This window comes from Cetorhinus maximus, chromosome 21 (assembly GCF_964194155.1).
Source record: "Cetorhinus maximus chromosome 21, sCetMax3.hap1.1, whole genome shotgun sequence".
In the NCBI taxonomy this organism is placed as follows: Eukaryota; Metazoa; Chordata; class Chondrichthyes; order Lamniformes; family Cetorhinidae; genus Cetorhinus; species Cetorhinus maximus.
The window spans coordinates 70,026,043-70,039,253 of NC_135899.1; the positions used below are offsets into that span (position 1 = coordinate 70,026,043).

A 13,211-nucleotide genomic window follows, 5' to 3' on the forward strand; every position below is an offset into this window, starting at 1 on the left:
AGATCTGGTTAGATGTCATCTCGACCTGAAACATTGGGCAGTGTTTAATGGAGGTGACTGGGATCTCGCCCACCAGCTAGAGAGCTGCGCCGCCTCTTTTAGGGAAGGCCTGCTGTATTAAGTGCCGCGTAGGTACTAAACTGGACAGCAGCAGGCCTTCCCTGGAATCAAGAACACTGGAGGCGGAAGTCTCACCCACTGAGAGTTGCGGGCCAATTAGAAGTTGGCAGCTCTACTGAAAGAACAGAAATTTCCTCCAATTAAATATTGGGAAACCTGAACGCATTGTTTTCAGTCTGTATTCCAAAATCCATTCCCTAGCTGCGGACTCCATCCAACTTCCTGGCCACTGTCTGAGATTAAGCCAGCCTGTTCCCAATCTAGGTGTTATGTTTGACCCTGAGGTAAGTTTCCAACCACACATTTGCACCACCATTGAGACTGCCTATTTCCATCTCCATAACATCATCCCTGTCTCAGTTCATCTGCTGCTGAAACCCTCATTCATGCCTTTGTTGCCTCTAGACTTTACTGTTCCAGTTCACTCCTGGCTGCTCGCCCACATTCTACTCTTTGTAAATTAGAGGACATCCAAAACTCTGCTGCTCGTGTCTTAACTCACATCAAGTCCCCGTTCCCCTATCACCCCTTGCTGGCTGACCTACATTGGCCTCTGGTCAAGCAACGCGTATCGATCTTAAAACTCTTTTCATGTTTTCAAGTACCTCCATGATCTTGCCCCTCCTTAACTCTGCAGTCTTCACCAGCCCCGCAATCCTCCAAGATATCTGCGCTCATCTGATTCTGATGTTTTGAGCATTCCCGATTCTAATTGTTCTGCCATTGGTGGCTGTGCCTTCAGTTGTCTAGGCTCTAAGCGCTGGAATTCCTTCCCTAAACCTCTCTGCCTCTCTACCTTGCTTTTCACCTTTAAGACACTCCTTAAAACCTACCTCTTTCACCGAGCTTTTGGTCATTTGATCCACTATCTCCTTATGTAGCACAGTGTTATATTTTGTGTTTGAATGCTCATGTGAAGCATCTTGAGACGTTTCACTTTGTTAAAGGCACTATGCAAATATAAGTAGTTCTTGTCGGCACTTGCCCTCTGAAGTTAATGATTCATGTTGAGGAATAGTTCTACAGATGCTGATATCTCCTTCATGTGGTCCATTTCATTCATAGGCCTCGATGCTGATATTCAGGCAACCCAGCTGAGATGTGACTGCCACGCCTCATCATCATTTATAGAATATATGTTCCTCCAAAAAATTATAATCCGTTTTTGTTTAGGTGTAACAGCCACCAAGCAAAATGACAGGTGCTCCCAGTTTTATCTCAACTGTTTCTGGCCAACACAGATGTAGAAATGGAAATGACAGAAAATTGGTCAATCAGAACACCTGCATTACTGCGTATTTCAATTATCAAACAGCTAAATTAGTACATCACCAACATAAATGCAACTGCTTTGTTTGTGAAATATGCAAAGCTTAACTCAAATAGATTAGTGAAGATTTTTTTGAAGTCAGTCTTACACATGGCGATGAGAGATCCTGTTGATCTGAACGAGGGCAACTAAGGATGGGTACTAAATGCTGGCCTGGCCAGCAATACCCACATCCCATGAACGAATCAAGAAAAAGTTTGGCTGAAACTCCAAGGGCTGGATTTTCCCTGTGGGCTCCTGAATCCTGCCGCCAGGCTGAAATGAGGGTCTGAAGCCTGCACAGTATGGGGAACAGTCACTCATTGGAATTTTCCGCAGGTTGGCCAATTAATGACCAGAGGGTGGACTCACCATCCAATTAAAGGCAGTGGGTGGGCTCTCAAAGCTGGAGAGCCAATCATGGGCTTTCCAGCTTGCAAGGAGCTATAGGCTGCAATGAAAGATAAATAAGAGGGAGTGCTTCAAAATGGAGGTGTCCTCTCTCCAGCTTTATTAAATTTAAAATTAAAAAATGGCTTTTGAGCCAGGCCACCAGTCTGTGTAGGGGTTGGGAGTTTGGGTGAGACCCTCTACAGGATGACTGGTGGCAGCTGCTGCACCCAGACGGGCAGGGAAGTCCTCTGGGCCTGCCTGAAGCACTGGCCCTGTGGTGTGCCACCAAGAGGTTACTTCCAGGCAGTTAAACTGGCCTGTGTCATCTCTGAAAACTTGGAGGTCGACTGGAAAACACAGCTCCGCCACTGCCCTCTCCCCTCCGCCCCCCGCCACCTCCGCGAAAAAGACCCAGGAGCATGATGGAGCCAGGAAAGCTGCATGCAGGCCGGCATCACCATTTATACTGCCCACCCACCTCTGCGCCTGGCCCTGCAGGAGCTCAAAATCCTGCCCATGGTTTTCCAGTTTGACCCCCAATTCTCAGCCTGGACCTGACCTGGCGTCATCTGGCAGCCCAACCCAACCTGACTCATGGCAATCCTGAGCTGACCAATGTGCCACTCGCAGCCCTAATCTGACTGCACATACTTGTCATAGAAAGACTAGGGTAGCAGGTGCACAGGAACACTATCACTTCCAAGCTCCCTGCCAAATTGCATATGATCCTAGCTCGGAGATATATCACCATTCCTTCATCGTCACGGGGTCACAGTCTTGAAACTCCCTAACCAACAGCACAGAGGGAGTATTTTCAATGCAAGGATTGCAGCAATTTAACAAGAAGGCCCACAGCCACCTTCTCAAGGGCACCCATAGGGATGGACAGTAAATCTTGGCTTTGCCAGCAACGCCATATCCCAAAATGAGAGGAAAAAAACTTGCATGAACTTATAACTGACAAAGCTGTTACTGTACATATGGATAGGATGGACATACATTAGAGATAAATTTCTATGTATTTGGCTTTCGCTATATGAATACAACAAATGCACTGAAATGAGTGAGCATATGATGAAGCACATGTTAATACTAACCTAAAACGTGAAGGGTGTTGGCTTGCACAAGATACATGGCTGATGATGCCTATGGCGAGTAGTGTAACATGATTCTGCAGGGATCGAGGAAATGAATTCCAGATTTTTTTTATTCCAGTAGAAATAAATTTACCTTCAAAATTTTTTTCTGAAATAAATAACCTTTAAATTCAAGAAAAACTTTAAAATATTTTGAGTGAATTAAAGCTAATCTGAGTACTCAACCTCACAGCAGCCATGTAGTATGATAAGCAGTGATGTTTAATATGTTTAATAGAGAGTGCAGTGGGTTAAAGAATTCAGTCTCTAAAGTCATGCAAGACTGAGCTCATTTCCTTGCAGTCACTGGGTAGCTTCTTGGAAACGAAGACAATGGAGTTATTGAAGCCACTTCTCAACCCCATTCTGATTGGTGACCAGGCTAACAGGGCTGGTGAAAAAGAAAACATGTCATCCCATGGAGATTAGTCATTGCACAGCTGGGAATGACAATTCAGCCCAGCTCCCTCAGTATCAAATCACTTCTGAATAAATATATTGCTCAACCCACAGAAAGCAGGCACTAGTAATTCACCATCACCTCATTCCAAAAAAACATGGATATTTCAAGACATTGAAATCTTATTTCAAAGCATTTGAGCTTCTAATGTAATCTGTGGGAAGATTTTCTATCATGCGTGTCCTTTGTTTTGTTTGCTTTAACCAAAACTACTTTAAAATCAAGCAGAAAAAAAGGTCAAATTAAAGTTCATTACAATTAGCCAAGAGCCACAAAAAAATCATCACAGTTTTTTTATATAAAGGATAAGATAATGCTGTAACCATACATATACTTATAGGATAGTGATCCCTCCCTCTCATTTCTAAGCCACGTGGGGAATGGACTTTTCTGTTTATACAATGATGCTTACTATAGTTGTTAAATAGTCATGGGGTGTGAAGGTGATGGAGGGGTGGGGTGGGGCCAATAATATTATCAGAGTCACCCAGAGCATTTCAAGCTTTATAATTCTGGCCCTAAATCTCGCTCTGGGGAGTCGGGGTGGGATGAGTTGGGCCTGCCGCCCCTCATCAAGGGTTAGAGTTTAGCCCAGTGATGATTGGCAGAATGAGTTCACAAATGTAAGCAATGTCAAGTCCAGTTTTTGCATGATTATAATTAGATTTACAGTATTTGGTGCCCTAAATCATCATGAGGGCTAATTTCAATAATGACTTGAGGTCAAATCTCATTTCTGGTAGCTGATTCAAGCAGCCAGTTCCCCTGTTCTTGCTGTAATCTCACTCAGTACTTGAATCTCTGTGGGTAGATTGAGTGGAGTTGTGCAATAAACAGATGTGGACAGCTCCAATGCTGCACTATTTATTATTCATTTTGTTCTGTACACACATGCACTTTGGTGTCATTAGATGTACAAGACGAACAGCAATTTATATCTAAGTATAGTACCTATATTTATAATACCAGTCACTGTGGGCAGCCCCAGAAGACGTGAGTGAATCAAATCCTGACAACATAAAGAATTTGTTCCTGTTTTGAACACACAACTCACATAAGCATACAATAAGTAAAAGAATTAGAGAATTGGCTCTATGGTAATAGGGTAGCATAGCATTGGTGATATCTGTATGAGAGTGTAACTGAAATATTAAAAAAAAACTGAAATATGTCTGGTGCAATCAAAATTAATACCTAAAACTATCCTTGTCTTGAGATCTATCCCTGTGACAATTTTCTATATTCTTTTTAGTGAAAGCCTAACCTTTAGACTGTGTAATTTCCATCAACAACTTGTATTTATGCAGCACCTTAACCATAGAAAAATATCTCAAAGCTCTTCACAGAAGCATAATCGAAACAAAATCAACACTGAGCCAAAAGAGTTATGAGGTTGGGACACAAAAAGTTTAATCAAAGGTTGTTGGAGATGTGCTGGCTACGACTGTGTCAGAGTTTAGCCAAGTGGAGACAGTGTCACTGAGCTAGACTACAGGGGAAAGGTGCTGGAGGAGAATAGTGCGCTATTTTTATTCGTTCTTAAGGTGTGAGTGTCACCGGAAGGCGAGGATTTATTGCCCATTTCTAATTGCCCTCAAGCAGGTGGTGGTGAGTCACCTACAACATCACCACTATGCTGCCTTCCATTACGGCAAGGTCAGCAGACAGGTAGAGAAGGATGAGGAGAGAGAATGTACCATTGTCACACCAACAGGACATGTCATTTGTCACCATAATTAAGGCAGTTTCAGTGTCATAGCAGGAGTGGATACCTAATTAAAGAGATTCAAACATGGAGTTGTAGGATAGATGGGTACAGGTTGGGGGCAACAATATGTTCAAGGGCTTCAATATACACCACCTGTAGTCCACATATACTTAAGCGATAGATGAACAGCTACGTTTGTCACCTTTAGAAAGCTCAATCTATGAACAGTTCATTGTTATCCACGTGTTCTTGGAAACAGGAAAAGACCATCAGATCAAATATGATGTTGCAATCATACTTGTCCTCTTCCTCATAACATCCTGCAGCCCCATTTCTCCCTCTCGAAGCACATTTGATTACCTCTTGAACTTAGGTATACTGTTAGCTGCAAAATGTGGATGCATGAATACTGTATATCTATCATAAAGATTTACCAGTAAAACATTGACTGAAATCATGTAAATATTATGTAACTTCACTATTTTGTACGTATTATGCCCTTCAGGCTTTATACATACAAAATACGCTTTATTTAGCTTTATACAGGAGTGGCTTGGCCTGATGCTGGTCACTTTGACTGAGGGCACTAAATAGAGATGGAGTATGAGCCAATGGTCACTGTGGGATTCAAAGATACAGGAAAGAATGCAGTCTACTTCCATTTGGGTTAGCTGTGTTTTTTTTAACGCTATTTCATCTATTATAAATGAAAAGAAAAAATGCTGGAAATACTCAGCAGGTCTGGCAGCATCTGTGGAGAGAGAAATAGAGTTAATGTTTCAGGTCTGTGACCCTCTTTCAGAACTGGAAAAATTTGGACATGCAACAGGTTTTAACTAAATACAGAGACAAAGGGGGAGGGGATGAAAGATCAAAAGGGAAGGTCTGTGATAGGGTGAAGGCAGGAGTGATATGATGATAGGAATGATGGTGTAGGGCAAAGGGGGATGGTATTGGGACAATAAATGAAACAACAGATTGGTGTAGAGTAGCTGTAAGTGGCTACAGCAGAATCATTACCAGCACCATTCCCGATAAGCCGGTCTGGTTGTACAACAAGAACTTGCATTTATAAAGCGCCTTTGAAAAATAAAACATCCCAAGACACTTCAGAGGACGCATTATGAAATAAAATTTGACATGAGCCACATATTGGACAGCTGGTCAAAGGCTTAGTGAGGAGGTAGGTTTTAAAGACCATCTGTTGGAGTAGAGAGGCAGTGAGGTTTGTTGAAGAAATTTAAAGTCTTAGGGCCAAGTACCCTAAATGGATTTGGTTTTCTTTACTGTCTCCCTGAAACGTTTTGATGAATCAGTCACATCGGCCTCACTGGAACGCACTGTATCTGTCTTCGTTCCCATTCCCACAGCTCTGGAAAAAGGCCTGCTGAAAACCCTACAGAAGCTGGATGAGTATTTGAACACACCCCTCCCCGAAGAGATCGATGCTGACAGCATGGAGGATGTCAAGGCCTCTAACCGCAAGTTTCTGGATGGAAATGAGATGACACTAGCAGACTGCAATCTGCTGCCGAAGCTTCACATTGTCAAGGTACTGAGTTATTTCGCATTGTGTTTGGACCCAGCCAACTATACAGATGTGTGCCAGCAAAGAAAGCAAATAAGAAAGCATTCTCTGGGGGACCAGGTGATCCAGAACAACCTGGCACTTTGCTTTGCCAGTGTATTTTGGGTGTGCTTGCGTTCAGTTTTCATACTGCTCTTCTGAAGCTTAGCAATTCTGTTCCTCTTGGCCCATAAGGAAAGCTAAATCTATTTCTTTAAAAAAAATCTTAGCTGCCTGCACCTCATCTGGCCCATGATGCAGCTCCTGGCAGGTTTGCTCAGCCTGGGAAACTGTCATTCCTCCCCTGCTCAGGCCTCCCATTAGAACAGCAGATTGGGCTCAATGGTGCCATCAGAGTCCAATTTGCATGTTTAAAGAGGACACTGCTGGCTTGGCATGGGCAGCCTTACCGTAAACGGCCAAAATAGCGCTGGAAAGTTGTGGTTAAGCCCCTCACTCCATTTTAAATCAGGGCTGAAGACTTCTTAGCTCCCTGTTAATCATTAAGGTCTGGATTTTTGCTGGGTCGGGATGACTCGGAAGCCCTATACAAATGACAGCTGGGACATGATCCCGAGATCCCCAACCCAATTCCCAGGGTTTACGATTTTTGGGAGTGCCTTTTAAGGGTGTGGGCGGGTTTGGGTCACAAGTCCGTATTCTGCACTCCCAACCTGGCCGGCTCCATTGTAGGGACAGGCATGTTTTAATACCCTGTAATTTTCATGGAATCGGACCAGCCTTTCAAAGAAACATGGTTCACCACACCTCAGAGATGTTGTGAACCATAATCTGCATGAGGGGACTTTTTGAAAGGTATGTTCAAAAGTTCTTCTTTATGCCTCCCCCATGTCCTCCAAACATCCCCTATGGTCCCTTATGCACCCATGCCAAACAATGGCACTTCCATTCCCATTCACCCACTATGTGCTATATAGAACAAATGAATGCTGTAGTGACAGTAGGATGTGTAAAATAAAACTTAAAACAAAGCAGCTATTCATTGATAACTTTCCACTTTCTTAAAACAGCTCCTTTTTACTACAGCCAAATAAATGTATCAATCCTTTAGACCCTTTAAAGTATCAATAGCTGAAACTGCAAGCACTTGAAACCTCTTCATCTTGTGTAAACAAACATTGTGAAATTGACAGAAGAGATCAGAGAGCCAGAGGTGTCAATTAAACAATGCTTTCTCTGGGATTCAGGTATTTTAGTGCTCTAATGGATGTTTGGTCTCTGAGCCAAGAATACATAATGAGGCTTGGCTGAGAGCCCAGAAATCCATTAATCTGCTGAAACACCTTACTCACAGAGAAAACATTGCTTGGTTGACGAGCTCTGGATCTCTGAACCATGCTGCCAGTTTCACAAGCTTTATTTACACAAGATAAAGAAGTTTCAAGCATTTCTTTTATCCTTCTATGCGATGTAGGTATCACTGACACGACTAGCATTTGTTGCCCATCCCTAATTTACCCTTGAATGGAGTGGCTTGCTAGACCATTTTAGAGGACAGTTAAGAGTAAACTGCATTGCTGTGGTTCTGGAGTCACATGTAGGCCAGACCAGGTAAGAGTGGCAAATTTCCTTACCTAAAGAACATTTGTGAACCAGATGGGTTTTTACAACAATCAATGATAGTTTTGTGGTCACCATTACTGAAACTAGCTTTCAATTTGACGTTTTTGAAATCTGTTAATTGAACTTAAATTCCACCAGCTGTTGGGGTGAGATTTGAACCATGCCCCCAGGGAATTAACCTTGCTACTGGATTAGTAGTCCACTACACTGCCATCTCCTCATGCTTTGGTGATGTACTACTGTTTTATGAAGGTGGAAAAATGTTTGAGTCATTTGTGAAAAATCTTTATTTTTTTCTAGCAAAAAGTGCTTGCAGTTTCTGCTATTGATACTTTAAAATGTCTGGATGATTGACACTTTTATTGGACTGTAGTAAAATGAGTTTATTTTTAAGTGGAAAGTTATCAATGAATGACTTTTTAAAAAATAAAAACAAAAAACTACTGCGGATGCTGGAAATCCAAAACAAAAACAGAATTACCTGGAAAAACTCAGCAGGTCTGGCAGCATCGGCGGAGAAGAAAAGAGTCGACGTTCCGAGTCTGAAGGGTCGTGAGGACTCGAAACGTTGACTCTTTTCTTCTCCGCCGATGCTGCCAGACCTGCTGAGTTTTTCCAGGTAATTCTGTTTTTGTTTTGGATTTCCAGCATCCGCAGTAGTTTTTTGTTTTTAGCTATTTGTATTATACTATTAGATAAGTGCAAAGCCTGTCTCAAGCTTCATTACCTAGTGTCTGCATATTCATGAGGTCCAAGAGCATGCAGTTAAAGTGAAACAAAAATAAAAATACCTGGAAAAACTCAGCAGGTCTGGCAGCATCTGTGGAGAGGAACACAGTTAACGTTTTGAGTCCGTATGACTTTTCAACAGAACTAAGTAAAAATAGAAAAGAGGTGAAATATAAGCTGGTTTAAGAGGGGGTGGGACAGGTAGAGCTGGATAGAGGGCCAGTGATAGGTGGAGATAGCCAAAAGATGTCATAGACAAAAGGACAAAGATGTTGAAGGTGGTGATATTATCTAAGGAATGTGAAAGTTAAAGTGAAAGTTCTGATCAATGGCACAAGCACTTTTTAAAAAAGGTTTTGTCCCCTTTATGTGTGCTGCTGACTCCGGTGCGCACCTGCCGAACTGAAGATCAGAATGACGCGCGGTGACATCGGAACGCACGCCCGACGTCACTGCACATCATTTTACGCATCGGCGAGCGGGGCCCACCCCCGCACACCAACCAGAAGATTCAGGCTATAAGATTCTTAGGGGGCTTGACAGGGTAGATGCTGAGAGGTTGTTTCCTTTATGGGAGAGCCTGGGACCAGAGGGCATAATCTCAGAATAAGGGGTCGCCCACTTAAGACAGAGATGAGGAGGAATTTCTTCTCTCAGAGGGTAGTCAGTCTGTGGGATTCTTTATCGCAGAGGGCTGTAGAGGCTGGGCTGTTAAGTATATTCAAGGCTGAGATAGACAGATTTTTATTCAGTAAGGGAATCAAGAGTTATGGGGAAAAGTCAAGAAAGTGGAGTTGAGGATTATCAGATCAGCCATTATCTCATTGAATGGCAGAGCAGACTCGATGGGCCGAATGGTCTACTTCTGCTCCTATGTCTTATGGTCTTATGATCTAATCTCATTAGGCAGTCTAGTTGATGTATAACCTGGAGATAAAATGAATGCCTTGTAATCACTCTCCTGTACCTATTATTTTCTTTCATTTACAGTGGCGCTTATGGGGTAACTTTATCATTGTAATTTCTGTTTTTTTGCAAGTAGTGAGTATTGTGAAACCTGAGTAGACCATGTGGCTCATATGTTGACACATGATGACATTGAACACTGAAACCAATAGTCATTGCAAGTTTATTGAATAATATTCCACAAAACACAGTATATATGACAAATCAATAAACTGATGAGAAACTCAAATGAGATTTAAACATGAATCCATCAGGACTTTTGTGGTTTTATAAGATCTTTTGTTAAAATACTTAGGGCTATCCTGGTGATATGATAATGACAATATATAAATGCAAGTTTTTTTTTGGGCAGGTTGTGGCAAATAAATATCGGAACTTTGAGATTCCCAAATCCATGACGGGAATCTGGCGATACCTGCAGAAGGCTTACACCAGGGATGAATTCACAAATACATGCCCCGGAGACAAAGAAATTGAAATTGCTTATGCAGATGTAGCAAAACGCCTCAGCAAGTGAAGGTGGACAAGGCCAGCACAAGCATTCACTAACAGAAAAGCTTTTGTTAACAGACTACGCTTTCCTTTTATTGCATGGTTTTGCAAAGTTGTCAGATATTTTATATTTTTCATTGGATTATAACTTCAGGTATCTCAGACCTTACTTTTTTTATATATATATATATTTTTAGGAAGGGCTTTCAAGGTTCAATAAGCTAAGCTAGCATTTGGCTAGGTGACCAAAACCACTTGGTATTTGATATCCAACAAGGTGCTTCTTGATATCTATGGGAAAATGCTATAGGAACCTGTGCCTTTAAAACCTTGTGCTGTGAAAGGTCATTCTATAATATCTGAAAAATAGCAAAAGAACATTGCTCATCTTAGTCAATTTTGATCACATTCACATATAGATATCACAAACCCAATCTTAACTTCAAAAGTTAACAGGTTAAAATTGCCTCCTTGGTTAGTGTCACATTAGTTGACAGACGACCTAAATTTAACCACCACCATTAAGTAAGCAAGTAACCTTGAAAGCCCTAGTTGTAGGTATTAAGAAAGAAATACACATACAAATGCTAAATATAATGAGTTACAGTATTCAGCTGATCAGTTTTATCATTGTATTTATAATGCTGCAATAATCCTCAAGTCCTTGACTGGTTAATCATGAGTAAAATATTGCCATTTGCCCTATTGTTAAACTTCATTCCAAACTATTATGACACATTTTATTATTTTCTTTGGTTTTATAGGTATTTTGATAAGTTAACAGGAGAATCAGTTTGCCTTGGGTACTGTGGGCTGAATTTTATGCTGATCGGGCGGGAAATCACGCGAGATGATGTCGGACGAGCGCCCGATGTCATCCCGTGCTTGCGCGATATTTTGGTCGGCGGGCGCGTGCAAAAGCCAGAAGCGCGTCCGCCAATTAAGAGAGAAATTAAGCCCATTAACGACGCAATTGTTTGTCATTTTATGTAACTCCGTCCAACCTTACGGTTGACAGACGGGTGAACTGGCCAGGCGGTGTTTACATTTTTCATGAAACCTCATCCAAGAGCAGGATTAGGCTTCTGTTATTAAATAAAATAAAAACAGAAATCTGTGGACACCATTTTTATAATCTGTATGTTCAGGTGACTGATTGTGATGCTTGGACATATTTTTCCTGATTTTAAAAGCTTTATTTCCTGGTTTTCCGGTCTTCAGCTCCCTGAGACAGCTTTCTGCCTTCAGGGAGCTTTCTCTCAGCGCTCGCCCACGCCCGCGCTGATGTCATCGCTCGCCCTCCTCCCACAACCACCCCGGCAGCGTTGAGTTTTTCAGCGCGTGTTTCACACTGGCTGAAAATTCAGGCCCTATAGTTGATATAGAGGGTGGCTGACCAAGAGATTAAACAAAATCAACACTGAAGTAAAACATGGTGATTAGTGGCTGTAGCGGGTGATGCAATATCCAGTTCATAGAATTTTTTATAAGATTTTGTTAAGTGTACATTATTGTTCTTACAGAGATACACAAGCTGAAGACAATAAAGTCTGGATCAATAGCTCTCCCTATGTTTTTGTATAATTTCAAAAGATATTGAGTGGTTCATTTAAATATTTAAAGAAAAGAGTAGGCCAGCTTCCCTGAGTGATTAGCTTCATGTGCAACATGTCAATGCACAAAAAGAGCTGATGTTACTTGTATCTTGGATGTTCTAGAGGGAGAGACACAAAACTCTTAAATGGTGCAGTTCTCTGCACTGCAGGGCCCAGTTGCTCCATTTGTCAGAGATGTCGGAAAAGGAATGTTCAGATTGGTCTTGCATTTCTTTCTCCTCCTCATCATCTGCATCAGAATACCAAACCCAGGGGCAATGGAAACATATATTTGACGTACACCCAGTTCATGGCAGATATTCAGCATACAATGAAGGACAACACTTCCACTGTTGATTATCACATTGCTTAGTTAGTTCCTTGTTGCAGGACATAATGCACCTGATAACCTGATGATGGTGGTATATTACTGTTCACTCAGGGAGTCCGAGTTGCTGCGGCAACAAACACTTTTCACATGCATGTTGTACTCTGGAGCAAGGATAATGATGATGGAGGCTCCAATGTTCTTTCCATCACATGGCTGACCAGGAATCTCTCCCACTTTTACCACCTGCCATTGGCATGTGTTGGATTTTCAGGCTGATAGTCAACTTGCTTGCTTGCATTATGAATGCACCTTCCTTGGCCATCAAGACTTGGGATGGGAATCAAACCCAGAGTTCCTGAATCAGAGACAGGGATGCTACCCACTGCACCACACGAACTCCTATCTCACAACCTGCAGGCTACTTATCTAATAGGCACTTGGTAATGCACTTGTAATCTACAAAAGATATATATCTCCTGAAGTTATCCCAGGTTGATTATTCTTAATTTAGGGCCATTTATTAGTGCTTTTTGAAGGATTTTATATGAAGATCAAGCTGCTGTTTTCCTAACTAGTGACTCAGTAGAATTTTGGACCAAATTATTTTTCTCCCAGTGGTGACAGAATTACAAGTCTATCAAAAGTAAGAAGAGTACTTGAATTCAGATAAACCAGGTAGAAGTGATTGTTGCAACATTATAAAATAAGTCTATTTGAAATGCAGTGACAATGAAGTTACACTACATTGGTTTTATAAACATTTTCCTGAATGCAGAAATGCAAACCATTTAATGCCAGCTGAATCATTGTCTATTTGTGTG

The 13,211-nt window shown here is 41.7% G+C and overlaps 1 protein-coding gene across 1 annotated transcript in view; it reads left to right on the top strand.

Annotated features, from left to right (window-relative positions):
• Positions 1–12,028, top strand: part of clic4 (chloride intracellular channel 4) — a 131,808-nt gene extending 119,780 nt beyond the window's left edge. The window contains exons 5-6 of the mRNA XM_078567090.1: positions 6,497–6,678; positions 10,325–12,028. Coding sequence (XP_078423216.1) covers positions 6,497–6,678; positions 10,325–10,489 — 347 coding nt within the window. The 3' untranslated portion in view covers positions 10,490–12,028. The remainder of the gene's footprint in view (positions 1–6,496; positions 6,679–10,324) is intronic.
• Positions 12,029–13,211: the final 1,183 nt, after the last annotated feature.